General features: G+C 48.8%; 1 protein-coding gene across 1 annotated transcript; it reads right to left on the minus strand.

Annotated features, from left to right (window-relative positions):
- Positions 1-102: 102 nt before the first annotated feature.
- On the minus strand, positions 103-27,387 carry DYNC2I2 (dynein 2 intermediate chain 2). The gene is made up of 9 exons (XM_053282672.1): positions 27,203-27,387; positions 22,902-23,162; positions 18,025-18,134; positions 16,664-16,821; positions 5,667-5,776; positions 3,053-3,220; positions 1,623-1,855; positions 822-979; positions 103-383 (listed from the first exon to the last, which is right to left on the minus strand). Exons 1-9 carry the CDS (start codon positions 27,278-27,280, stop codon positions 145-147), a joined length of 1,515 nt encoding a protein of 504 aa, XP_053138647.1. The 5' UTR covers positions 27,281-27,387; the 3' UTR covers positions 103-144.

Raw genomic sequence — 27,387 nt, forward strand, 5'->3', positions numbered from 1 at the left:
TTGACCTGGGGAAAGGCCTGCCCCACACTCTAAACCTGCCCCGCAATACAGTGCTTGTGCACAAACTCAAAAGAACTTAACATAACAGAGCAGGGCCTTTATTTATTTATTTATTTATTTATTTATTTATTTAAATTGTCCATGTCAGTCTGTGACCTCGTTTGCGAGCTGGTCAAGCTGGGCCATATCCCGTGGTCCCTCTTCGGTGAAGTCTGAACTTAACTGCCAGATTTTGACCACGCCGTCCCCATCCCCGGCAGCCAGCAGCTGGGCCTGTCTCTTGTTGAACTCCACGCAGTAGACGGCAGCCTGCTCGGAGGTCTGCTTGATAGAAACCAGGGGCTTCTGGGTGCTCTTCCCAAAGTCAAACAGCTGCACTTCCCCTTAAAAGAAAAACAGGACACTTGTTTTTTACCATACCGACCTAAAACGTGACCCCTATGTCCCTAGTTGTGCTAGGGTATGGCTGCAGGAGGTGTCTGCAACGGGACACAAGGACGGGCACAGCCCCTTTCTGTATTTTCATCCCAACTCTCCTGCTTTGCCAACGTTCACTGGCTGACCAGAACAAAATCCAGAGCAAGTGGCATGTCCTGCAAGACAAATCAGCTGGACATGTAGTAAGAATTTGGGCCAATGGGTGTGGTTTTTCCCAGTTACGGGTTTGGGGTTCTGCATGTACTAGCTTGGTCTCCCTTTGGGGTTTTGTGAGCTACTACTTAGTACAGAAACTCACCAGCCTGAGAAAAGTTGACCCTTCTGTGCTCTAGTTTCACGCTTTCTCCTTGTCAAAACCCTTTCTAGAGCGAACACACACTTACCCTCACCAGAAGCGGCTGCGAAGACCAAGGGCCGTACTGGAGACCATTTCACACTGAAGATGTATTTCTTTGATAACTGAAGGGAAACGAGGGGCTGAGCTTGGAGCATGGAGTGCAAATGAACGTGGCCATCTGTCCCTCCACTCAAAAAGAGATTCCTGGGAGGGGGAAACACACACAATTGGGTGAGGAGATTGAAACCAAACAATCCAGACTGTCAGTGACTGACTGCAAGACCATCTAAGTCAGGCCTGCTCAACCTAGGCGGCCCAGCTGTTTTTGGACTACAGCTCCCCTAATCCCCAGCCCAGTGGCCAATAACCAGGTATTATGGGAGTTGTAGGCCAACAGCTGCAGGAGGGCTGTATTTGAGCATCCCTGTCCAAGTTCTACAGTTGTGGAATGTCAAGGTTCAAGTTCAGGGTCTTAATGATTAAGTTCTACAGTCAGGGGGTCAAGGTCAAAATGATCAGCTTCTACAATTCGGGTGTCCAGGTCAAGGCGCCAGTAGCCATGCATTAGAGGAGCATAGTTGCACACTCCGCCGCATGGCATTGGCTGGCAATGTGGCCACCCCCGGGGGAACTTATGGGGCCCCCAAAAAGTCCAGGGGGAAGGGTGCCCCTGCAAGAGAATCACCACTTACGTGATTTGTCCCATTGGAATTCCATAGTAATCCTAAGTACACATGTATAAATCCATCTGTAACCTTTTCAGCACATAAGGAACTGCTGCAGTGCCTGGCTGGTTTTTCACCATAGCCAAAGGCTGCAGCTTATGTCAAAGGCAAGCAATACTTACCTGTGGAAAGGCGAGCAGCTTACACAGTAGACGGGGCCTCTGTGAGGGGAGAAAGCAAGCTGGGCAGGCGCCTTGAGGGGCACAGAGCTGTCCTTCTGGAGATGGGCCAGTGTCTCTGCGGCTGTGGAGCATTTCAGCAGGTAGCCGCCTTCCGTGCCAATCACAAACACGCTGGGCTCAAAGTGGGAGAAGGCGAGGGAGGTCACCCCCACGGCCACGTCTCCTCGGGCATGCTGGGAAAGGGACAGAACCAGCGTGAGAATCAGGCCACACAAAAGGCCTTGTTACGGGGTCACAAGATTGAACCTTAGAACCGGTCAAAGGGGCAGTGGGTCAAAGGGGCAGTGGGTCAAAGGGGCAGTGGGTCAAAGGGGCAGTGGGTCAAAGGGGCAGTGGGTCAAAGGGGCAGTGGGTCAAAGGGGCAGTGGGTCAAAGGGGCAGTGGGTCAAAGGGGCAGTGGGTCAAAGGGGCAGTGGGTCAAAGGGGCAGTGGGTCAAAGGGGCAGTGGGTCAAAGGGGCAGTGGGTCAAAGGGGCAGTGGGTCAAAGGGGCAGTGGGTCAAAGGGGCAGTGGGTCAAAGGGGCAGTGGGTCAAAGGGGCAGTGGGTCAAAGGGGCAATGGGTCAAAGGGGCAATGGGTCAAAGGGGCAATGGGTCAAAGGGGCAATGGGTCAAAGGGGCAATGGGTCAAAGGGGCAATGGGTCAAAGGGGCAATGGGTCAAAGGGGCAATGGGTCAAAGGGGCAATGGGTCAAAGGGGCAATGGGTCAAAGGGGCAAAGGCAAGGAGGACAAGCAGGAGAGACGGCGAACAGGGCAAGTGGCTGAGGGGACCTGGGGCTGGGCAGGGGGCAATGGGGAGTCATGTGAGGTGTCTCTGGGGGGCCCCCAGGCAACCGCCTCCCCTTGCCTAATAGTAGTTCCGCCCCTGCCTTAGGATCACTTTATTCCAGTGCCATTCATCCAATGACCCCTTTGCAGGAATGCACAAAATGGTATCTTGCCTCTCCCCCGCACCATGCTGCCTCCCTCAGCCCTCCTTGGTACTCGTCCTTGCTCCCCCTCCCCCAAGGAAGGGCCACCTGCACCCCCTTTCTGCCCCTCCATGATGCTCCTCTTCCTCTTCTGTGCCATGTGCAAAACTGAGGAAGTGAGTGCCTTGATTGCAGTTGGGGGGGGCGGGTTTGACTCCCAGCCAGGGACTCAACCCTTTGCGGACCGGTAGCGGTCCAGGGACCGGTGGTTGAGAAACTGTGGTGTAGACAATCCTGAGCAAGATGGACCAATGGTCTGACTCGGTAGAAGGCAGCTTCCTAAGTTCCTCTGCTGCCCTATATTCACAGGTGTGCCAATACCCTTCCAGCCCAGGCAGAAGCCAGGCTCCCAGGAGGCTCAGCCGCTGCCTTCCAAGCCCCACAAGGGCTGCACCTCACCTTCTTCATCTTAGTGCTCCTGGGAATCTGCTGCGATACCAAAGCGAAGCCGCTTGCAGTCCGGAGGAGGCCGCCTCTCTCTTCCTGCCACACCAGGATCTTCCCGTCAGTGGAGACACTCAGGATGCGGAAGGGTTGCCCGTGCTTGGTATCTTGCAGCCAGCCAACCTGAGCCAGAACCAAGAGGGCAATGTCAACAGCGCCGGAACACCGAACAAGCGGCAAGACGGACCCTCTCCATCAGAAACCGCATACAATATCCAAGCAGCCTGTTGTGAAGCTCTCAAACTCGGGTCCCTAGATAGAGTGGAATTATTATTATCATTACAATTTTACATTTATATCCCACTCTTCCTCCAAGGAGCCCAGAGCAATATACTACATACTTAAGTTTCTCTTTCACAACAACCCTGTGAAGTAGGTTAGGCTGAGAGAGAAGTGACCGGCCGAGAGTCACCCAGCTAGTTTCATGGCTGAATGGGGATTGGAACTCGGGTCTCCCCGGTCCTAGTCCAGCACTCTAACCGCTACACCACGCTGGCAAAAAGCCCTGGGGATAATTGTTTGTTCAATTTCTTATACCGCCCTTCCAAAAATGGCTCAGGGCAGTTTACACAGAGAAATAATAAATAAATAAGATAAGACAGATCCCTGTCCCCAAAGGGCTCACAATCTAAAAAGAAACATAAGATAGACACCAGCAACAGTCACTGGAGGTCCTGTGCTGGGGGTGGAGAAAGCCAGTAACTCTCCCCCTGCTAAATAAAGAGAATCACCACGTTAAAATGCCTCCTTGCCAAATTGACGATGAGAGGCATCGTCCAACCACATCTTGGGGGCCAGCTTTGAGATCCATTGCAGTAATCTAGGTATGGGCACAGCACGCTCCCTCGGTCTCTGGCCTGTGGTGGAGCCAGCCGGCCCTAGTGAGTAAGTGGGCAAAAGGGTGGCAGTGTGGGGCTACGAGAAAGGGGGTAGAGGCACGGGTGCTGCCAGCCACCGCCCGTCCTTGCTCCTGAGCCCTTCGGCTTCTCTTGGGGCTGGGAGTTTTCAGGGAACGCTGCTGTGCATGTGTGCCCTGATGGAGACATAGGGCAAATGCGTGCCCTCAGTCCCATCAGCCTCCTAGCAGCAGACAGGTCCAGGAGCTGGGGGAGTGGTGACGGCAAGCTGGCGAGGCAGCAACACATCCATCCCTGGCCTCACAGCAGCATGCTGCCTCACTACTGCACCTGGTATTAGCACTTAGCAATAGCAATAGCACTTACATTTATATACTGCTCTATAGCTGGAAGCTCTCTAAGCGGTTTACAATGATTTTAGCATATTGCCCCCAACATTCTGGGTGCTCATTTTACCGACCTCGGAAGGATGGAAGGCTGAGTCAACCTTGAGCCCCTGGTTAGGATCGAACTTGTAACCTTCTGGTTACAGGGCGGCAGTTTTACCACTGCACCACCAGGGGCTCTAAATAATAATAATAATAATAATAATAATAATAATAATAATAATAATAATAAATAAAAATTATTATTATTATTATTATTATTATTAAAAATAATAATAATTATTTTTTAAAAAATAGCTTTAAAAAATAATAATAATAATGACCTCTGCCCCCGCACACCAAGTCTCCATTGGTTTCAGCCCACCTGGGCCTTTGAGTTGTGAACCCCTGCGCTTTGCCATTCATGCAGCCAATCCTCACCTCTCTGCAGTGCAAAAGTCTGGCCACAGGAGGGCATCCTTTTGCCCCATTCAGGAATATACATTGCCCTTTGCCATTCACTGTCCTTTGCCATTCATACAGCCAATCCTCACCTTGCTGCAGTTCAAATAGTGGCCACAGGAGGGCACCCTTTTGCCACACCATGGAAATGCATTGACCTTTGTCAGACCTGCACAAGATATGGGAAAGGACAAGGGGAATTGTCTATGAATGGGAAAGGACCATGTATTTTCCTGGTGTGGCAAAAGGGTGCCCTCCTGTGGCCACTATTTGCACTGCAGCGAGGTGAGGATTTGCTGTATGAATGGCAAAGGAGGGCAATGCATTCTCCTGGTGTGCCAAAAGGGTGCCCTCCTGTGGCCACTTTGTGCACTGCAGGGAGCCTGTCCCCCAGCCAGTTCACCAGGGCCAGCTTACAGCCCTGCAAACTATGGGGCAAGGGAATGGGGGCTGCCAGGGAGGGAGGGCAGGCACAGGCCCACTCTCCCCTAGCTATGAAAAATGTAAAGTTGTTATAGCTAGGGTTGGCCAAAACCAACCCACACGCCAAATCATGGTTGGTTTTGGCCTACTGGGGCATTTGAGTTGTGCCCCCCTGGCGTATGGGGAGAGTGAGGCGACAAAATGAGGCGACCCTCCCCAGCCCCAAAGATGGCAGCTCAACCAGGCTCCTGGCCTTTGCTCTATGGCTCAAAAAAGAGAAGAGATTCCTCTCCTACAACAGGCTACATATTCTATACAGAAAGTAAAGGCAGTCTCTCCCCATGCCTGCCCACTTGGGAGGGATGAGCTGGAAGACCAGGAAACCAATGGAGCAATGGAGATCACATGTGGACATGCTCTCTCCCACTGCGACCCTGCAGTGATGGCACCTTCTCCCCATACCTGATAAACCGGATCCGTGTGCGTGTCGTCGGTCAGACCCGTCCTCCAAACCAAGGGGTCTTCGAGCATGCTGGTGTCCCAGACCAGGACCTCCCCACTGAAAAGGCCTCCTGAAAGGGCCAAGAGAGAGACAGAAGATGAGATAATTCCTCAGGGCCTGCATGGAATCTTTGGGTTTGAGTGCACAGGATCTCCAGCAAGGGAACTTTCTAGGTTCTCTGGTGCTGATAAAAGCATACCTCCATGGTACCACACAAAGCAGCTCCAAAAAATACTCCACGTGGGCTGAGAGGAACAATCAGTGCCTCTGCTGTCCTGCTCTGTGCTTTGCCTCCTTCAAAAGCCAATGGTCTCCCTTCTGGTTCACCAGCCTCTTCAAAGGATTCACAGTGGCCCATATTCACCCCACATTTATTTCATCCAAGAGTTCTGGGGTTCCGGATGACCTGGGGCGGGGGGAGCTCATCTTGCAGCAGTGAGCATGAATGGTCTCCTTTGCTAAACAGGGTCTGCTCTGGTTTGCATTTGGATGGGTGACGTGTGAGCACTGTAAGGTGTTCCACTGACGGGATGATGGGACCAGAGCTGAGAGGCAGAGCATTTGCCTGCTTGCATGTGGAAGGAGCTGGGCCTGGCAGCATCTCCAGGTAGTGCTGGGAGAGACTCCCACCTGACACCATGGAAAGCCGCTGCCAGTCAGTGTAGTCAACACTAAGCGGCTGGATCAAGGGTTTGACTCAGTAGAAGGCCGCTTCCTATGTTCCCCTGCCTTCCTGCAGCAACCATCGGTTTTTAACAACCCAGGAAGAGAGTGGCCTATCTCATGACCCCTGAGCAGGAGAGAGGATCTTCAGCCAGGGGAAGCAAAGCTCGCATGGGTCGCAGACTGCCACACTGGTCTCCCTACAATGTCCCAGAATGAGGTTGTGCTGAGAAGTGGTTAACTGGCTGGCAATGGAGTGGAGGACCAGACTGAAGACTATGAAAATGCCATCTCAGGGAGTCTGGCAAGGAAGTGGTTAACTGTCTGGCAAAGGAGTGGAGGACCAGATTGAAGACTATGAAAATACAATCTCAGGGAGTCCGGCAGGGAAGTGGTTAACTGTCTGGCAATGGAGTGGAGGACCAGATTGAAGACTATGAAAATACAATCTCAAGGAGTCCGGCAGGGAAGTGGTTAACTGTCTGGCAATGGAGTGGAGGACCAGATTGAAAACTATGAAAATACCATCTCAGGGAGTCTGGCAGGGAAGTGGTTAACTGGCTGGCAATGGAGTGGAGGACCAGACTGAAGACTATGAAAATACAATCTCAGGGAGTCTGGCAGGGAAGTGCCCTGAGCCATTTTGGAAGGGCGGTATATAAATCAAATAATTAATTGAGAGAGAGAGAGAGAGAGATGGTTACTGGCTGGCAATGGAGTGGAGCACCAGACTGAAAACTATGAAGATACCATCTCAGGGAGGCTGGCAGAGAAATGGTTAACTGGCTAGCAATGGAGTGGAGGACCAGACTGAAGACTATGAAGATGCCATCTCAGGGAGTCTGGCAGGGAAGTGCCCTGAGCCATTTTGGAAGGGCGGTATATAAATCAAATAGATAGATAGATAGATAGATAGATAGATAGATAGATAGATAGATAGATAGATAGATAGATAGTTAACTGGCTGGCAATGGAGTGGAGCACCAGGCTGAAAACTATTAAGATAACATCTCAGGGAGGGGGGAGGGAAATTGAGAGTTGTAAGCGCACACTGACTTGATGCTGCCGCCCAGGACAAAACTCTTTCCGGGAACACTAGCCACCAGATTAGTAGCCACTGAGAGACCTGTCCTCCATGAATTTGTCTAAGCCCTTCTTAAAGCCATCCAGGCTGGTGGCTGCCACCACATCTTGTCGGTCCTAAATTTCCTGGCCTTCAGTTTCATGGGATGGCCCCTGGTTCTAGTGTGGTGAGAGAGGGAAAAAAATCTCTCTGCCTACTTTCTCTACTCCACACATAATTTTATACACCTCAATCATGTCACCCTGTAGTCGCCTCTTTTGCAAACTAAAAAGCCTCGAATGCTGTAGCCTTGCCTCCCAAGGAAGGTGCTCCAGGCCTCTAATCACCTTGGGTGCCCTCTTCTGCACCTCTGACAGTTCTAAAATGTCCTCCTTAAGATACATTGACCAGAACTGTACACAGTACTCCAAATGTACTCAGTTGCCCTCTTCTCGCTGGAAGAGGACAGCCTCTTGCTTCCTGGAGGGCCCTGTAGAGAATTAATCTCTACCAGTTTAGTTTATATAGTAATCTTTTTTGTTGGTTAAGAAATGGCCTTCCAGTGCAGAGGCAATCACATCGCAACCAGAGCAGAATCTGTCTGGTTCTACCTTTATCTTTTACAGGCAGTAGTTTGGACCAAGCTTAGGGGTTTTGGTGGCATCCTAGACTAACCAATGAGAAGGGTCTCAATGGAAAAGGGCCTGTCCAATAGAATTCAAGCAGAAGGAACTCTGCATGTGGAGGTGTCAGCCAACCAATTTAAAAGGTGACAGCTAGGCTAGGATTGGCCAGGCCTACCTCAGCATTCTGAGGACTGGGATATAAATAAAGGGTCCGAGCAGGCTGGGGTGTCAGAAGGAGAGCTAAGAAGAGCTGAAGAAAGAAGCAACAGAAGGAAGAAGGCAGCACAGAAAGGCAGGCACTGAAGAGCTGGTAACTAGGAAGGCTGAGGGGGAGAAAAGTGGCTATGCCCAAGCTATCAAGATGAGCCAAGGGTTCAGCTTCAGAACCTCATGTTGCGCCTGAACTTTCAGGAAGCCTAGCCACTGAGGCACTGCTGGCTAGCAGAGAGGCCTCCTATTCAGGGGATGTGGCAGTTTAATGGTTAACTGACCAGCCAATGGAGTGGAGGACCAGACTGAAGACTTTGTGCCTGATACAGCAGGGAAGGCAAAGACCCAGGATGGCTGCAGTGGAGCTCTCTGGGCCCAACATGCCTGGACTACCATCCTCAACAGCGGTCAGAGGCCAATGAAATTAAAGAGGGGTTCCTTTTCTTTTTAGGCTCATATAGATAAGGTGCCTCCGTGAGAGAGTGTCCTGTTGGGGCTGAAGGAAGAAATCTGGACCTGGGTTTTGGTGGAGATGGGGACAAAGCCCAGCCTACTTAGACCAATCTTTTACACCTTTAAGATTCCAGTACTTATTTTATAGCTATAGATTCTTGATTAAATAAAGTATTCCATGAAATAAAATTTTTCTCTTAATTATTTTACTTAATAAATAATACTTAAATATAGTCATTTACTTAAATACAATTATTCACTTCATCAGTAACACCTGTTATATCAATATTATCAAATATTTCTGTATATGGCACCACAGCTATATCAAAACACCACCCTGCTACAAGAGAGGAAATTCATCAGAGGGCTTAGGTATCTGAAGGGTACTCAGTGGGGAGGTGGGAGTCTGTCCCACTGGCTATGGGTGGGGTGAGCCATCACCCTCACCCTCCTCATTACAGGGGCCAGGAGGATGCCCCCAGGATGTCACAAGCAGGACACAATGCCCATTTCGTCCTGGTGCATCTCAGGAAATGAGGGCACACACTCATTTGGGAGGAGAGCTGGTCTCGTGGCAGCAAGCATGACTTGTCCCCTTTGCTAAGCAGGGTCTACCATGGTTTACATTTGAATGGGACACTGCATACGTGACCAGTGACTGTAAGAAATTTCCCTGAGGAGAAGGGGGTTGCTCTGGGAACAGCACCTGCATACTTATGTGCAGACAGTTCCATGTTCCCTCCCTGGGATCTCTAGATCGGGCTGGGAGAGACTCTTGCCTGCCAGAGACTCTTGGAGAAGCCGCTGCCAGTCTGTGTAGATAACAATGAGCTAGATGGACCAAGGGTCGGACTCGGTATATGGCAGCTTGCTATGTTCTTATGAGGGCTTGTCTGGCATCTTAGAACTTATGGCTTCAGGAAATATGTTGCACAGAGGCATTTTGGAGTAAAGGAACAGTAGAGGATGCTCCCGTTTAAACATGGCCGAAACATGTCTGTCACTGATCAGCACTCAAAGTTCCCTTTTCAGGCAGAACAGCAGAAACAGGAAACTTTGTTGTTGCAAAATTAATTTCAGACATTCTCAAAAACAAGAATCTCAATGACAACATTCCTGCTCTACACTGGAGCTCTTGTTTTTGCACACTGGACATTCGTTACTCCCTAGTAATGAGTTGAGTGTGACAAGGTAGCAACATTATCCCTTCCCTCTTCCAGTCAGCTGTTACACTATACCACAGTTATATAGGGACATCGGAAGCTGCCATATACCGAGTCAGACCCTGGGTCCATCTAGCTCATTGTTGTCTACACGGACTGGCAGCGACTTCTCCAAGGTTGCAGGCAAGTCTCTCCAGCCCAATCTAGAGATCCCAGGGAGGGAACTTGGAACCTTCTGCATATAAGCAGGCAGGGGCTCTTCCCAGAGTGGCCCCATCCCCCAAGAGGAATATCTTACAGTGCTCATGCATGTGGTCTCCCATTCAAATGCACACAGGACAGACCCCGCTTAGCAAAGGGGACAACTCGGGCTTGCTTCCACAAGACCCGCTCTCCTCCCGTTACTGACATTTCATTATGCTAACTTGCTCCTGAACATTCTGGGGGCTGGACAAGAAACAGAGGGTCCTAGCAGGCTCACAGGGGAAGTCAGCTGGGATGTCAGACAGGGAGCTCTGAAGGGAGAAGTACTAAAGAAAGAACCAGAAGGGAGGCAGGAGGGCAGAAAGGCAGACACTGAAGAGTTGGCCATGGGGAACATGGAGGGGGAAAAGTTGTCTTGGCCCAAGACACCTTCAAAAGAGCGGTGTGTTGGCTAGCAAAGATATACCTTATTTTCTGGGAGTCCGGCAGTTAAGTGGTTAATTGGCTGGCAATGGAGTGGAGGACCAGATTGAAGACTGGCAGGGAAGTGGTGAACTGTCTGGCAATGGAGTGGAGGACCAGACTGAAGACTATGAAGATGCCATCTCAAGGAGGCTGGCAGGGAAATGGTTAACTGTCCGGCAATGGAGTGGAGGACCAGATTGAAGACTGGCAGGGAAGTAGTGAACTGTCTGGCAATGGAGTGGAGGACCAGACTGAAGACTATGAAGATACCATCTCAGGGAGGCTGGCAGGGAAATGGTGAACTGTCTGGCAATGGAGTGGAGGACCAGATTGAAGACTGGCAGGGAAGTGGTGAACTGTCTGGCAATGGAGTGGAGGACCAGACTGAAGACTTTGTGCCTGATACAGCAGGGAAGGCAAAGACCCAGGATGGCTGCAATGGAGCTCTCTGGGCCCAACATGCCTGGACTACCGTCCTCAACAGCAGTCAGAGGCCAATGAAATTAAAGAGGGGTTCCTTTTCTTTTTAGGCTCATATCAATAAGTTGCCTCTGTGAGAGAGTGTACTTTTGGGGCTGAAGGAAGAAATCTGGACCAGGGTTTTTGTGGAGATGGGGACAAAGCCCAGCCTACTTAGACCAGACTTTTACACCTTTTAAGATTCCAGTATTCATTTTTCAGCTATAGATTCCTGATTAAATAAAGTGAACATTCTGTGGGCTGGACAAGAAACAGAGGGTCCTAGCAGGCTCACATGGGAAGTGGGCAGGGATGTCAGACAGGGAGCTCTGAAGGGAGAAGAACTAAAGAAAGAACCAGAAGGGAGGCAGGAGGGTAGAAAGGCAGACACTGAAGAGCTGGCCATGGGGAAGGTGGAGGGGGAAACAGTTGTCTTGGCCCAAGACACCTTCAAAAGAGTGGTGTGTTGGCTAGTAAAGCTATACCTCATTTTCTGGGAGTCCGGCAGTGGTTAAATGTCGAGCAATGGAGTGGAGAACCAGTTTGAAGACTGGCAGGGAAGTGGTTAACTCTCTGGCATTGGAGTGGAGGACCAGACTGAAGACTATGAAGATACCATCTCAGGGAGGCTGGCAGGAAAGTGGTTAATTGAACAGAGTCTGGCAGGGAAGTGGTTAACTGACCAGCCATGCAGTGGAGGACCAGACTGAAAACTTTGTGCCTGATACAGCAAGGAAGGCAAAGACCCAGGATGGCTGCAGTGGTGCTCTCCAAGCCCAACATGCCTGGACTACTGTTCTCAACAGCGGTCAGAGGCCAATGAAATTACTTACTTACATTTATATCCTGCTCTTCCTCCAAGGAGCATAGAGCGGTGTACTAAATACTTGAGTTTCTCTTTCACAACAACCCTGTGAAGTAGGTTAGGCTGAGAGAGAAGTGACTGGCCCAGAGTCACCCAGCTAGTTTCATGGCTGAATGGGGATTTGGACTTGGGTCTTCCCAGTTCTAGTCCAGCACTCTAACCATTGCAACATGCTGGCTCTTACCAGTGTGGTGAGAGGTTCCTTTAAAATTAAAGAGGGGTTCCTTTTCTTTTTAGGCTCATATCGATAAGGTGCCTCCATGAGAGAGTGTCCTGTTGGGGCTGAAGGAAGAAATCTGGACCCGGGTTTTGGTGGAGATGGGGAAAAAGCCCAGCCTACTTAGACCAATCTTTTACACCTTTAAGATTCCAATATTCATTTTTCAGCTATAGATTCTTGCTTAAATAAAGTATTCCATGAAATAAAAATTTTCTCTTAATTATTTTACTTAATATATAATACTTAAATAAAGTCATTTACTTAAATACAATTATTCACTTCATCAGTAACACCTTTTTGTGATATCAGTATTAATAAATATTTCTGTATATGGCACCACAGCTATATCAAAACACCACCCTGCTACAAGAGAGGAAATTCATCAGAGGGCTTAGGTATCTGAAGGGTACTCAGTGGGGAGGTGGGAGTCTGTCCCACTGGCTATGGGTGGGGTGAGCCATCACCCTCACCCTCCTCGTTACAGGGGCCAGGGGGATGCCTCCAGGATGTCACAAGCAGGACACAATGCCCATTTTATCCTGGTGCATCTCAGGAAATAAGAGCACACACTCATTTGGCAGGAGAGCTGGTCTTGTGGCAGCAAGCATGAAGCAGCGTCTACCAATGCCTCTGTGCACCATCTTTCCAGAAGCCATAAGTTCTAAGATGCCGGACAAGCCCTCATAAGAACACAGCAAGCTGCCATATACCGAGTCAGACCCTGGGTACATCTCTGATGGATAAGAATCAGAGGGTCCTAGCAGGCTGACAGGGGAAGTAGGCAGGGATGTCAGACAGGGAGCTCTGAAGGGAGAAGTACTAAAGAAAGAACCAGAAGGGAGGCAGGAGGGCAGAAAGTCAGACACTGAAGAGTTGGCCATGGGGAAGGTGGAGTGGGAAACAGTTGTCTTGGCCCAAGACACCTTCAAAAGAGCAGTGTGATGGCTAGCAAAGATATACCTCATTTCCTGGGAGTCCGGCAGTTAAGTGGTTAATTGGCTGGCAATGGAGTGGAGGACTAGATTGAAGACTGGCAGGGAAGTGGTGAACTGTCTGGCAATGGAGTGGAGGACCAGGCTGAAAACTATGAAGATACCATCTCAGGGAGGCTGGCAGGGAAGTGGTGAACTGTCTGGCAATGGAGTGGAGGACCAGACTGAAGACTATGAAGACACATCTCAGGGAGTCTGGCAGGGAAGTGCTTAACTGACCAGCCATGGAGTGGAGGACCAGACTGAAGACTTTGTGCCTGATACAGCAGGGAAGGCAAAGACCCAGGATGGCTGCAGTGGAGCTCTCTAGGCCCAACATGCCTGGACTACCATCCTCAACAGTGGTCAGAGGCCAATGAAATTAAAGAGGGGTTCCTTTTCTTTTTAGGCTCATATCAATAAGTTGCCTCTGTGAGAGAGTATCCTGTTGGGGCTGAAGGAAGAAATCTGGACCAGGGTTTTTGTGGAGATGGGGACAAAGCCCAGCCTACTTAGATCAATCTTTTACACCTTTAAGATTCAGGTATTCATTTTTCAGCTATAGATTCCTGATTAAATAAAGTGAACATTCTGGGGGCTGGACAAGAAACAGAGGGTCCTAGCAGGCTCACAGGGGAAGTCAGCTAGGATGTCAGACAGGGAGCTCTGAAGGGAGAAGAACTAAAGAAAGAACCAGAAGGGAGGCAGGAGGGTAGAAAGGCAGACACTGAAGAGCTGGCCATGGGGAAGGTGGAGGGGGAAAAGTTGTCTTGGCCCAAGACACCTTCAAAAGAGCGGCGTGTTGGCTAGCAAAGATATACCTCATTTTCTGGGAGTCCGGCAGTGGTTAACTGTCTGGCAATGGAGTGGAGAACCAGACTGAAGACTATGAAGACACATCTCAGGGAGTCTGGCAGGGAAGTGGTGAACTGTCTGGCAATGGAGTGGAGGACCAGACTGAAGACTTTGTGCCTGATACAGCAGGGAAGGCAAAGACCCAGGATGTCTGCAGTGGAGCTCTCTAGGCCCAACATGCCTGGACTACCATCCTCAACAACGGTCAGAGGCCAATGAAATTACTTACTTACATTTATATCCCGCTCTCCCTCCAAGGAACCCAGAGCGGTGTACTACATACTTGAGTTTCGCCTCACAACGACCCTGTGAAGTAGGTTGGGCTGAGAGAGAAGTGACTGGCCCAGAGTCACCCAGCTAGTATCATGGCTGAATGGGGATTTGAACTCGGATCTCCCCAGTTCTAGTCCAGCACTCTAACCATTGCACCATGCTGGCTCTTACCAGTGTGGTGAGAGGTTCCTTTAAAATTAAAGAGGGGTTCCTTTTCTTTTTAGGCTCATATCGATAAGGTGCCTCCGTGAGGGAGTGTCCTGTTGGGGCTGAAGGAAGAAATCTGGACCAGGGTTTTAATGGAGATGGGGACAAAGCCCAGCCTACTTAGACCAATCTTTTACACCTTTAAGATTCCAATATTCATTTTTCAGCTATAGATTCTTGATTAAATAAAGTATTCCATGAAATAAAATTTTCTCTTATTTTACTTAATATATAATACTTAAATATAGTCATTTACTTAAATACAATCATTCACTTCATCAGTAACACCTTTTTGTGATATCAGTATTAATAAATATTTCTGTATATGGCACCACAGCTATATCAAAACACCACCCTGCTACAAGAGAGGAAATTCATCAGAGGGCTTAGGTATCTGAAGGGTACTCAGTGGGGAGGTGGGAGTCTGTCCCACTGGCTATGGGTGGGGTGAGCCATCACCCTCACCCTCCTCGTTACAGGGGCCAGGGGGATGCCTCCAGGATGTCACAAGCAGGACACAATGCCCATTTTATCCTGGTGCATCTCAGGAAATAAGAGCACACACTCATTTGGCAGGAGAGCTGGTCTTGTGGCAGCAAGCATGAAGCAGCGTCTACCAATGCCTCTGTGCACCATCTTTCCAGAAGCCATAAGTTCTAAGATGCTGGACAAGCCCTCATAAGAACACAGCAAGCTGCCATATACCTAGTCAGACCCTGGGTCCATCTAGCTCACTGTTGTCTACACGGACTGGCAGCGGCTTCTCCAAGGTTGCAAGCAAGTCTCTCCAGCCCAATCTAGAGATCCCAGGGAGGGAACTTGGAACCTTCTGCATATAAGCAGGCAGGTGCTCTTCCCAGAGTGGCTCCATCCCCCAAGGGGAATATCTTACAGTGCTCATGCATGTGGTCTCCCATTCAAATGCACACAGGAGAGACCCCGCTTAGCAAAGGGGACAATTCATGCTTGCTACCACAAGACCCGCTCTCCTCCCGTTACTGACATTTCATTATGCTAACTTGCTCCTGAACATTCTGGGGGCTGGACAAGAAACAGAGGGTCCTAGCAGGCTCACAGGGGAAGTGGGCAGGGATGTCAGACAGGGAGCTCTGAAGGGAGAAGAACTAAAGAAAGAACCAGAAGGGAGACAGGAGGGTAGAAAGGCAGACACTGAAGAGCTGGCCATGAGGAACATGGAGGGGGAAATAGTTGTCTTGGCCCAAAATACCTTCAAAAGAGCGGTTTGTTGGCTAGCGATGATATACCTTATTTTCTGGGAGTCTGACAGTGGTTAACTGTCTGGCAATGGAGTGGAGGACCAGATTGAAGACTGGCAGGGAAGTGGTGAACTGGCTGGCAATGGAGTGGAGGACCAGACTGAAAACTATGAATACACATCTCAGGGAGTCTGGCAGGGAAGTGCTTAACTGACCAGCCAATGGAGTGGAGGACCAGACTGAAGACTTTGTGCCTGATACAGCAGGGAAGGCAAAGACCCAGGATGGCTGCAGTGGAGCTCTCTGGGCCCAACATGCCTGGACTACCATCCTCAACAGCGGTCAGAGGCCAATGAAATTAAAGAGGGGTTTCCTTTTCTTTTTAGGCTCATATCGATAAGGTGCTTCCGTGAGAGAATGTCCTGTTGGGGCTGAAGGAAGAAATCTGGTGGAGATGGGGATGTCAGTTTTGGTGGAGAGGGGGATGTCAGCTGGGATGTCAGACAGGGAGCTCTGAAGGAAGAAGAACTAAAGAAAGAACCAGAAGGGATACAGGAGGGCAGAAAGGCAGACACTGAAGAGCTGGGAGAGAAGTGGAGGCTGGCAGAGACGTGGTTAACTGGCTGGCAATGGAGTGGAGGACCAGACTGAAGACTTCATTTTTGAAGAGAGGATGCTCTCTCATTGAGTTATGGCCCCATCTTCTAAGGGGAATCGTACAGTGAACAGCACTCACACATAGCCACCCATCCAAATGCAAACCAGGGCAGCCCCTGTTTAGTAAAGGAGACAATTCATGCTACCACAAGACCAGCTCTCCTCCCCAAACTACCTAATTATCTAAATGACCCTCAGGATGCACCAAAGTCAGACACCTACACTAGTTAGAGAGGTAATTAACACACCAATGGGACAAAAAGGAACATTTATGGATCAACTTTCATCCAAGAAGAAAGACTGCCTCCTAGTGGACAGAGAGGGGAGTGCCCCAGCACCTGGACCACTGGAGACTAACCAGTAGAGAGAAAAGCAGAGCAGGCTACCTGCTATGAGAGAAGGCTGCACTGGATGGAAAGCCAAACACATCACGGAGCTGGGGATCTCCACAATCACATCCGGGCGTTTCGGGTTGAGCGCTCTGCGATCCAGATTCCAGGTGCAGACATATGATCTCTCTGTGCTCCAGTCTCCATCACCCAATCTGGAAAGGAAAGGAAAGCAAGACCCGGGTTGCCTAGTGAGACGTGCTCAAAGAGACCGAGGGAGGGAGAAAACACTCCGTGTCTTTTCTCAACCTCAGTTTCCCCACACACGGAGCTTGTTTTGGTCCTTCCGGTCATCCTGTCCAACCCCTGCTAATGTGAGAACTTTAGAACTTTGAACATGAGAAATGGTGTGGACTTTTCTTTGCTTCCATTTCACAGGGCTGTCATAGGCGGACTACCAGGGAGAGAAGCTCTTATACCTATGGGAAGAAACGTACTACCCATTCAGAGCAGGGCTGCACCAACTTTGACCTTCCAGCTGTGGCTGGGCAACAACTCCCATCATCCTCTTGGCTGGGGATGATGTGAGTTGTAGTCCACCAACAGGTGAATGGCCAAAGTCACGCCTGACTTTGAAGGAAGGCCCACCAATTTCAGTGGGCTCACTCCAGTGTTCCCACTAACAGGAATTCCTAGATGTTGTTGACGACAACTCCCAGAATCCCCAGCTGCAATGGCTTTTGCTTGGGGATTCTGAGAGTTGTAATCAACTACATCTGGGAATCCCTGTTTGAGGGAACACTGGCTCACTCCCAAGTCAGCCAACTTACATTGTCAGCCTCACGCAATGTAATTCTTAGCTGTTATTTACAGCCAGTGTGATGTTAAGACCAGGAGAGCTGGTCTGGTGGTAGCAAGCATGACTTGTCCCCTTAGCTAAGCAGGGTCCGCCCTGGTTTGCATTTGAATGGGAGACTACTTGCATGAGCATTGTGAGATATTCCCCTTAGGGGGTGGGGCCGCTCTGGGAAGAGCATCTAGGTCCCAAGTTCCCTTCCTGGCATCTCCAAGATTGGGCTGAGGGAGATTCCTGCCTGCAGCCTTGGAGAAGCTGCTGCCAGTCTGTGTAGACAATACTGAGCTAGATGGGCCAAGGGTACATGGCAGCTTCCTATGTTCCTACTTGTTAGATACTAGGACCAAGGAGACCTGGGTTCAAATCCCATTGAGCTTGCTGGGCAGCCTTGGGTCGGTCACTCTTTCTGAGCCTAAATGACCTACTTAGGGTTGGACTCCATCTAAACAACAACTTCAGCCCTAGACAAGAAAGAAGTTGGCCTCTGCAGGGATTTAAAATGCCTGCCAGCCTGATAGAAGCCCAGAGGAGATTTACGCAGATGAAGTTTGGGTCAACTCACTTGCCATACGAACACGCAATGACGGCCCCGGTGGCATTCCACGAGACGCAGGTGACTTGCAGCTTCTGCTCTTGAGCTTCAGGGTACGATAAACTGTGCAGGCAGGAAACCTGCAAGGAGACAAAATGTGGAGATGCCGTTGCAAAGAGATGCAGAGAGCTGAAGCCCAAGAGGAAAAGAACGCCCAAGGAGAGCCTGAAAAGCTGGTCTGGCTGCCACCTTTGGGCGAGACACAGATGAATGCCCTCTCGTCTCTCCACAGCCACATCAGTAGCAGGTGAGCAGAGCTCATCCCCTTGGATGCTTTACAGTCTTCCTGGTCCAGCCGCCACCTTTCAGATGATCTGCTAAACCTCAGAGGAAAACCAAACCTGCCTGTATATCGACACAACTTTGGCTCTCCAGCTGTGGTTGGATTACAGCTCCCATCATCCATGACTGGTTGCCAGTGTGGCTAGGGATGATGGGAGTTATTGTCCAACAGCAGCTGGAGGGCCAGAGTTGTGTAGCCCTGATAGAAGATCCTGTGAAAAGGAGAGGCGCCAAACCCAATCACAGATCCAAAGAGCATCCAGACAGAGCCTATGTGATTCCCCAGAGTTGACAACTCACCAGCACCATCTGCTGTTGAAACAGCACACAAACTGGATTGGGAGAGGGAACAAGAGCAGGCAGACTGAAAACCCACCTGTCTAGGGGAAAAGATGACTCACCTAGTCCATGTAACATCTTCACTAGAGGACAGGGGCATTTGAGAGAAGCCAGCCCCAACAATCAACTGGCCAGCTGCCTGCTGGTCCTTGATAAAGCCAATCCTAGCTTGCCAAAGCAAGCAGGAAAACCTTAGAGAGAGGTAACAGGCTGGGCAGCTAAAAAATGCCATCTGGAGAAGGAACAGGAAGAGTCTCCTGGGCTCTGCTAACCTTTCTGCAGCAGACAAAGACTTTCCTGTTCCCTCAAACACTTTATGGTGTTCAGTTTAACATTTTAATCTCTGTGTGCAAAATAATTTTATGGGCTGTGGTTTGTAATATTCTAGTGATTCTTACCTGCCCGTTCTTCCCACCCCACCCCCCTACCTTTCCATCATTTTTATATGGATGTATTTTGTAATTAGTTTTGTTAACTGCATATGATTAAACCATGATTTCAATTCCTATAATGAAGGGAGGGAGAAGAGGTACTGGCTGGAGAAGGAAAGCACTGCCACGCTTTGAGCTCAGCCAGAGAGGCCATGTTTACAGGAATATAGGAAGCTGCCTTATACTAAATCAGACCACTGGTCTATCTAGCTCAGTACTGTCTTCACAGACTGGCAGCGGCTTCTCCAAGGTTGCAGGCAGGAATCTCTCTCAGCCCTATCTTAGAGATTCCATGCAGGGAACCTGGAACCTTCTGCTCTTCCCAGAGCAGCCCCACGCCCTAAAGTGAATATCTTACAGCGCTTATGCATGTAGTCATCTATTCAAAAGCAAACTAGGCCAGACCCTGCATAGCAAAGGGGACAACTCATGCTTGCTACCACAAGACCAGCTGTCCAACAGGGCCTTTTTGGTCAATGCTTCAACAATGCAGAATGCCCTTGCGTAGGCGGTGTACCCAACCTCACCACTAGGGCTGCTTTTCAAAAACTGACCAAAAAAATATCATTTTTGTTCAGCGTGCGAAGCCCTTCTTTAACCAATTTTTATTTTAGTCTGCATTTTTGGACATTTTAATGATTGTATCATTGTGGCCATTGGAGTGAATCAAAGAGGCCCAGAAGGAAGATCCCCTGGCTTCCCACTGCACCCTCCTGACTCCCCAAAGGTTACTAGCTGGCCAGACAAAACCAGCCCGCTCCTGCCTGTGACAGAGGTCTGACCTGCAGAAATCAGTTGGGGAAGCAGAAGGCATGGACCTGAATGGGACCTGAATGTCTTTGCTTCAAGGAGCAGCTAAAGGGGCCTCAATCAGAATTTCGCAACCCCGGCCATGAGGGTTGTGAAGAATTCATCTTCTACAAATATTTATATAAACTACTTTTCTACAAGAGTTCTCAAAGCAGTCTACACAACAAAATAAATGCAGATGCTTCCCTGTCCCCAAAGGGCTCAAATCTAAAAAGAAAACACAAGGTAGAACACCATCAACACAACCACTAAAGGGAAGCTGTGCTGGGGTTGGATAGGGACAATTGCTCTCCACCTGTTAAATACAAGAGAATCACCACCATAAAAGGTGCCAATATAAACAACTTCTACGGGCACTGAGGCAGTTATACAGCAAAAGGGTCTGTTTACTTGGCTTGCTGGTTCTACCTTGGACAGTTTACAGGCAGAAGTTTGGACAAAGCTAAAAAGGCTTTGGTGGCATCCTAAGCTGTCCAATGAGAAAGGTCCCACAGGCAAAGGCTCCATCCAATCAAAGCAGAAGAGCCGGTGAAGTTTTCGGCCAATCAATTTAAAAAGTGACAGCTGGATGAGGATTGGCCAGGCCTACCTCAACATTCTGAGGAGTGGAGGACCAGACAGAAGACTTTATGACTGTCAGCAGAAAAGGCAGAGACCCAGGACATCAGATGGACAGCTCCAGCAGAACTCAGTATCAAGGCTGCTTTACCTCTAACAGCCATCAGAAACCAATGAAGGGGAGGAAGTTCCTTTTACTTTGAGACTTAAGTCTCCAAAGGCGCCTCAGTGAGGGAGGGAGCATTATTGAGGTGGAAACAGGGAAACTGGACTGGGATTTTGGCAATGAGAAGGACTAAACCCAGCCTATTTGGACAAACTCAAATTAATAATAATAAAAATTTAATTCAATTATAATGAATAAAATAAATAATCTTTTAAGGTTTAATTTTTAAGCTATTTACTAGTACTACAAATATTTATATACCGTTTTTCAACAATGTTTCCAAAGTGGTTTACATACAGAAAAAATATAAATAGATAAGATGGCTCCCTATCCCCAAAGGGCTCACAATCTAAAAAGAAACATAAGGGAGACACCAGCAACAGCTACTGGAGGGATGCTGTGCTGGGGACGGATAGGGCCAGTTGCTCTTCCCCTGCTATATAAAGAGAATTGCCACTTTTAAAAGATGCCTCTTTGCCCAGTTAGCAGGGATTTATCTTGAATCACCCAGCTTAAAACCATTTATAATTATTCCCATAGTAAATAATACTGTTGCTATGTCAGCCGTATCTAAGCCCTCTGGGTTTGCTATCACACTGACACCAAAATACGAGAGGAAATTAATCAGGGGGATTAGGGATTAGGAGTACTCAAACTAGTAGCAGTGCCCCACTGGGCATTGCCAAGACAAGGGCCAAGATGAGCCTTCACATGGGCCAAGATGAGCCTTCACACGGGGAAACTATCCTTTCCTGGACCTAATGGAGGTTTCCTCCTATCTAGCACTTTAGGGGAGTCGTACAGGGGGAGGGGCTTGAACACTTTAGCTGCTTCAGGCTTTGTTTGATAATCAATGGACCTCAATTCTCTGCCACAAGATGTGGTAACAGCCAACAGCCTGGATGGCTTTAAGAGGGGTTTAGATAAATTCATGGGAGGACAGGTCTATCAATGGCTATTAGTCCAAGGGCTATAGGCCATCCCCAGCTTCAGCTGCAATACCTCTAAACTAGCCGACCCCGCGCAGAGCATCTGTGCGGCACTTTGGGGCCAGCTGTTTCCCCCTCCCTCTTCCTCCTGCCCCACTCTCTCCTCTCTTCCTCTTCTCTCTGGCCCCGTGCTCTCCAGCCCTCCTCCCCTCCCATTCCTCCCCACACACAGAGCTGCAGTGGGCAGCCAAGAAGGGCCCTGCCGCCACCGTTTTTTCCTCCCTCCAGTCCTCCTCCCGCTGCTTTTCTCCTCCCCCCCACTACGCCTGCTGCCGCTTTTCTCCCATTCGCCCGCCCGCCACTGCTTTTCTCTCCCCACTGCCGCTTTTCACTCCCCCCTCCTCCGCCTGCCCACCGGCAGGCTGGCCAGTGGCCACCGCCGGCACTTTCTTCCCCCTCTCCTCCTCACTCCACTGGAACTCTCGCAGCGTGTCACGAGAGTTCCGCCGCCAAATCCACGTACTGGCTAAGAGAATTAATTATATAGACACCAGTTGCAGGGGAGCAACAGTAGCAGAGAGGCCATGCCCTCGCCTCTTGCCTGTGGGCTTCTCAGAGGCATCTGGTGGGCCCCTGGGGGAAACAGAATGCTGGACTAGAGAGGCCTTGGGCCCGATCCAGCACGGCTATTCTTATGTTATGTAAAGATAGGAGACAACAATAAAGAATACTCAGGGCCAGCCCATTCAAAACTTGAGCGGCTGCCTAGTTCATGGGAGGAGGCACATAAACAGTGCCAGAATATATTTCTGCCAATTACTCTCCTCTGTCCCTTTTGTATTACACCCTGCAGCCCTGCACAATGTAATAGTGTAATATAGTGTAATGTAACGTGATATGTAACACTGCACCCTGCATCCCAAAAGGCCCGCACATTCTGCACCCCTTCTTTGTTCATGGCACCTCAGCCCCCAATAAACAGCTCGTCTCATAAGCTGCACGCCCTCTCTGGAAGATGAATCACCTGCCTCAGCATCCATTTCCAGGCTGGATTTCCAAATCCACAGCAGCATTTTTTCATCTCTGAAATGTTTAAGTTTTGCTCCCGTGAGACTCCCGTGATATGGTGGGTGAGACTCTCTCCCACCGTATCCTCAAGCCAGTGTGGGCTGCTCATTCACTGGTCATTTGCGTGGGTGGGTCATTTGAACCAGCGAATGAGCAGCCAGCCAAGTTAAAGCCAGGGCTCTGAAATTCTCGGCTGGGGGCGGGCCACCAAAGTCAAACTTTGCCTAGGGCGCCAAGACACCAAGGGCCGAGCCAGTTCCTTACCGTTTCGTTCTGATCTGCCCAGTTCACCTCGAAGCCATCGAAAGCATGGCTTTTCCAGTTTTTGTCAAGTTCCCTGATGACAGTTTCTTCCACGCTCTGCAGGAAGGAGAGCAGACCGGCATAATCCACAGCCACTGGGGACTGAAAGCCTTGCGCTTGGGCCAGACCTTCGCCTGTGTCCGTCTGTATGCCGGCATCTCGACAGCTGCGGGATTGAGTTGCTGCTTCTGCAGTGGAGATCGCCCCAGTCTGGGTGCTTCCCTGGAACAGTGAGAATTGCACAGTCAGTCAAAATGGAAAGACCCGCTCCAAGTAACTTCCCCTCTGTCATGAAGTTCAGATCCAAACCCCTCCGCCTTTAACAAATCCACTGCAGCTACTGTGATTTACTTGAATGCAACTCAAAACAGTCAATTATCATTCCAGAACTATCAGTCTGAACCTAACATTCTTTAGGAATACAGTCTTACTTTATAATGGTCATAGACCATTCAAAGATACAGAAATGCAAAAGGTTATAGATTTACATAAAATAAATCACATACAAATATATGAAACTGCCTCCTACTGAGTCAGACCCTTGATCAATCTTGGTCAGAACTGTCAACACGGACTGGTAGCAGCTCTGCAGACAGTACATGAGACAACTGAGGCGGCTGATACCTTCTGGGGGAATTAATGCTCATTGTGATTTTTGACAAAGTCTACACCCTTAGAGTTGGAAAACAGGAGATAGCATCCCAAAACTTGCAGCTAATGAGCAGCCCTGCTAACTGAGCAAAGAGGCACCTTTTTAAAGTGGCGATTCTCTTTATTAAGCAGGGGGAGAGCAACTGGCCCTCTCCATCCCTAGCACAGCAGCCCTCCAGTGGCTGTTACTGGTGTCTATCTTACGTTTCTTTCTTCGACTGTGAGCCGTTTGGGGACAGGGAGCCATTCTATTTATTTATGGAGCTCATCATCACTTCTAAACAGCACCTGGTACAATGTTATTCTTTCATATAAAGTGAAAATAATACTAAGAGTCACTGTGACATAGTAGTCAGAGTGTTGGACTAGGAGTGGGGAGACCCAAGTTCAAATCCTTAACTCAGTCATGAAGCCTGCACTGGTCAATTCTGCAATGGTGTTTTGAAATATTTTAAGAGTTTTAAACAACAAAAACTGTCAGAGGAATGGAAATGGAAATTGGCAGTAGTCCTCCAAAGATTACTCCATGGAGAGAGTACAATTTATTCATCGTTACCCTAACCCTTTTCTCCGAGCAAAACTGACTGCAAGTCTATTCTAATCATTTGGGGGTAAGGATAAAGGAGGGATGAATATATGCAGATTATATGCAGGTTATATGTGTGTTGAATATTACACGTGAAAAGGGATATTGAAACAGCTGGTGTTGGTTCCTAGGAATCCAAAACATATTATAACCCAGGGGCAGACAACCTATGGCACAGGAAATGAATTTCTCCCTCTCTCACAACACCAGAAGCAGGGGTCATCCCATGAAACTTAAGACTGGGAAATCTAGGACCGACAAAAGGAAGTACTTTTTTCACACAGCACATAATTAATCTATGGAAATTAATCTTTAAAAGGCAGGAAAAGTCACTCTAGGCCACACCGCGAATGTGGTGCTGCCCGGATTTTGCTTGTAAACGGGGCTGCCCGCATGGCCCCGTTTGCAAGCGGAATAACGCTCGTGCATCTGACTTCAGACACAGGGGCGTGAGGGGCCGACGACCCGGGTTTTTCGAACCTGTTTGTACAATGGTGGCTCCGCCCCTGGGGCTTAGGACAACTTCATGGAGGACAGGTCTATCAATGGCTACTAGTCTGGTGGTTATAGGCCACCTCCAGCTTCAGAGCAAAATGCTTCTAAAGGCCAGTTGCAGGGGAGCAACAGCAGGAGAGAGGGCATGCCCTCACCTCTTGCCTGTGGGCTTCCCAGACCCAGAGGCATCTTGTGGGCCACTTTAAGAAACAGGATGCTGGACGAGATAGACCTTGGGCCTGATCCAGCAGGGCTGTTCTTATGTTAACTCTTTTTAAGTTTAAAGTCATATTGTTCCTTCAGGAGCATGTATTATGCATCACCTGCTTTGCTCATAACATTGATCATATTTGGTACATTACATTTAGAAGTATAGTTTATTCAGACAATTAGTCCAAATGTAGTAATTTACTTTTAAATGTTATTTAATTTTTGTTACAAATGGACTGCAATCTGCTGAACTCCAAGGAATCTAGTATCTCTGTAAGCCCGTTTCGTCTACTTTCAACATTTTTGTTAAATGTTTGGAGGAATCTGAAGCAAAAGTAAAGGCCAGAACACCTTTCCTTATATGAATATATTTGAACACCTTTTCTTAAATATTTTATTCATAATCCAAAAGAAAATATTCATAATCCACTTGTTTTCAATTTTTTTGGTGGGGGAAACAAACAACTCCTTTGGAAAAAACTGGACAACCCCCACCCACACCCCGCAGTTTTCTTCCAGGCCTTCACATCTCTAGTCCTGACCCAGTACTAGGTCACAGGATACTGGGCTCCAAGTTCGTGGTTATTTAAAGTGCTTGTGACTCCTCACATTTAACTGGCACATTTAAGTAGTTTAAACAGCACATTTTGCTCCACTGTGATTTTATGAACACTTATGAGAATAGACTATTAAGAACATAAGAAGAGCCCTGCTGGATCAGACCCAAGGAAGCCCATCTAGTCCAGCATCCTGTTTCACACAGTGCCCCACCAGATGCCGCTGGAAGCCGACAGGCAGCAGTTGAGGGCATGTTACTCCCCTGCAACTGGTACTCAGAGGCATCCTGCCTCTGAGGCTGGAGGTGGCCGACTAGTTCGTGGTTGATAGAGCTGTCCTCCATGAAGTTATCCAAATCCCTCTTAAAGCCATCCAGGTTGTTGGCTGACACATCTTGCCACATTCTCTGCCACATCTTATGGCAGAGAATTCCACAAGTTGATTATGCATTGTGTGAAAAAGATTATAAGTTGTGTGTAAAAAGATTCTTTTTAGTCACAGGGATAAGCAATTGTTCTCAGCTGGGTCACAGGAAAAGAAACATGAAAACCACCACTCTAGAATAAAGGCTCAAAAGCAGCATCAAGTTGTAAATAAAGAGATCAATTAGTTCTGTATCTGCACCCAGGAATCAAAGGATTGTACTACAAGACCAGCCCCACTAGAAAACAATACATGATTCTCACATTTCTGAAGGTTAAATGGCATCATAGAAGTAAAAATAAACACACCGAGCGTGAAAATTGAGATAGCACAGTGATTGACAGTAGGGGCAGGAAAGTCCCAGTACAGGTTTCAGCTCAGTCATGAATTAAGGTAGTCAACCAAGTAGAAAATTCCCTGGCCTGCTTCCGACTCCTCAGTTTGCACAAACCAGCTGGTGAGGCTTTTCACTGCAAAAAAATCATCACCCTCATCTGCTCATTACTGAAGAGCAAACGACTTTTGAAAGGAAAGTTACATTGAGCTGGATCAAAATTTGGCAGCCCTAAATTTGCAGGCATTACTAAGTATGCCTCCATTTATACCCCGCCTTTCAACCCCCACAAAGGCACCTAGAGGCAGTCTACAGAATCAATTAAAACAACAAAAACACACACCAAGACCCATAACAAACACAATGGCAACTAAGAACAAAACAAACGCCATGAAAACAAAACAAACTCAAATCAAGTCATTTCCCTGCTGCGCCATTAGGTGTCTTTTTTTTTTGTACTGGACAGTTATAGCCTTAAATTCTACTTTTTTTACTTTTCAGTTCTATAATCTTTTATCATTATTTTTTTGTATAATTCCATAGCCATCGTTTTTATTTTCTCGATATGGATGTCCCTGATCATGTTTTTTTTATTGCTCTTATACCGGTCTAAGGCCGAAATAAAGGTGACTTGATTTGATGGTCACGTGGCTATTCAAAAGTAGGCTGCCTCTGCCCACAGAGGCTCCACTAAGCCACCCTGGCTAAAAGTATCTGGCCAGGAAGGGAGCAGGGCGGCTCTTATGGAGGTGGAGCATCTGTGGGTCGAGGCAGTCTACTTTGCACTCCAAGTGGCTTTTGTGCGCATCCCGTCCAGCTAACCTGGCGATGCGCACAAAAGCCACTTGGAATGCAGAGGTAGACTGCCTCGACCCACAGAGGCTCCACCTCCATAAGAGCCGCCTGGTATTCAGGGTCCTCTGTCGTCTCTGCTTACGAAGTCCCGGGGCAGCCTCCCTCCCAATCTTATCTTCTCTGGCGCACTTCCCCGAGGGGCCCTCTTACCTCCTCGCAGCGAGCCCCTTCGTCCTTCCTCCACACCGACTCAACGTCAACCCCGCTCACCGCCGAGTTCCCGAACATCTTTTGGGGGAACGGCTCTGCAGCGCTAGAGGCTTTCCACGTGGCTAGGCCCAGCTGAGACGGTTGCCATGGAAACAGGGGACGCTTCCCGGCGGCGCGAAGAGATG

The sequence above is a fragment of the Hemicordylus capensis genome, chromosome 17 (assembly GCF_027244095.1).
Source record: "Hemicordylus capensis ecotype Gifberg chromosome 17, rHemCap1.1.pri, whole genome shotgun sequence".
Lineage (NCBI taxonomy): Eukaryota > Metazoa > Chordata > Lepidosauria > Squamata > Cordylidae > Hemicordylus > Hemicordylus capensis.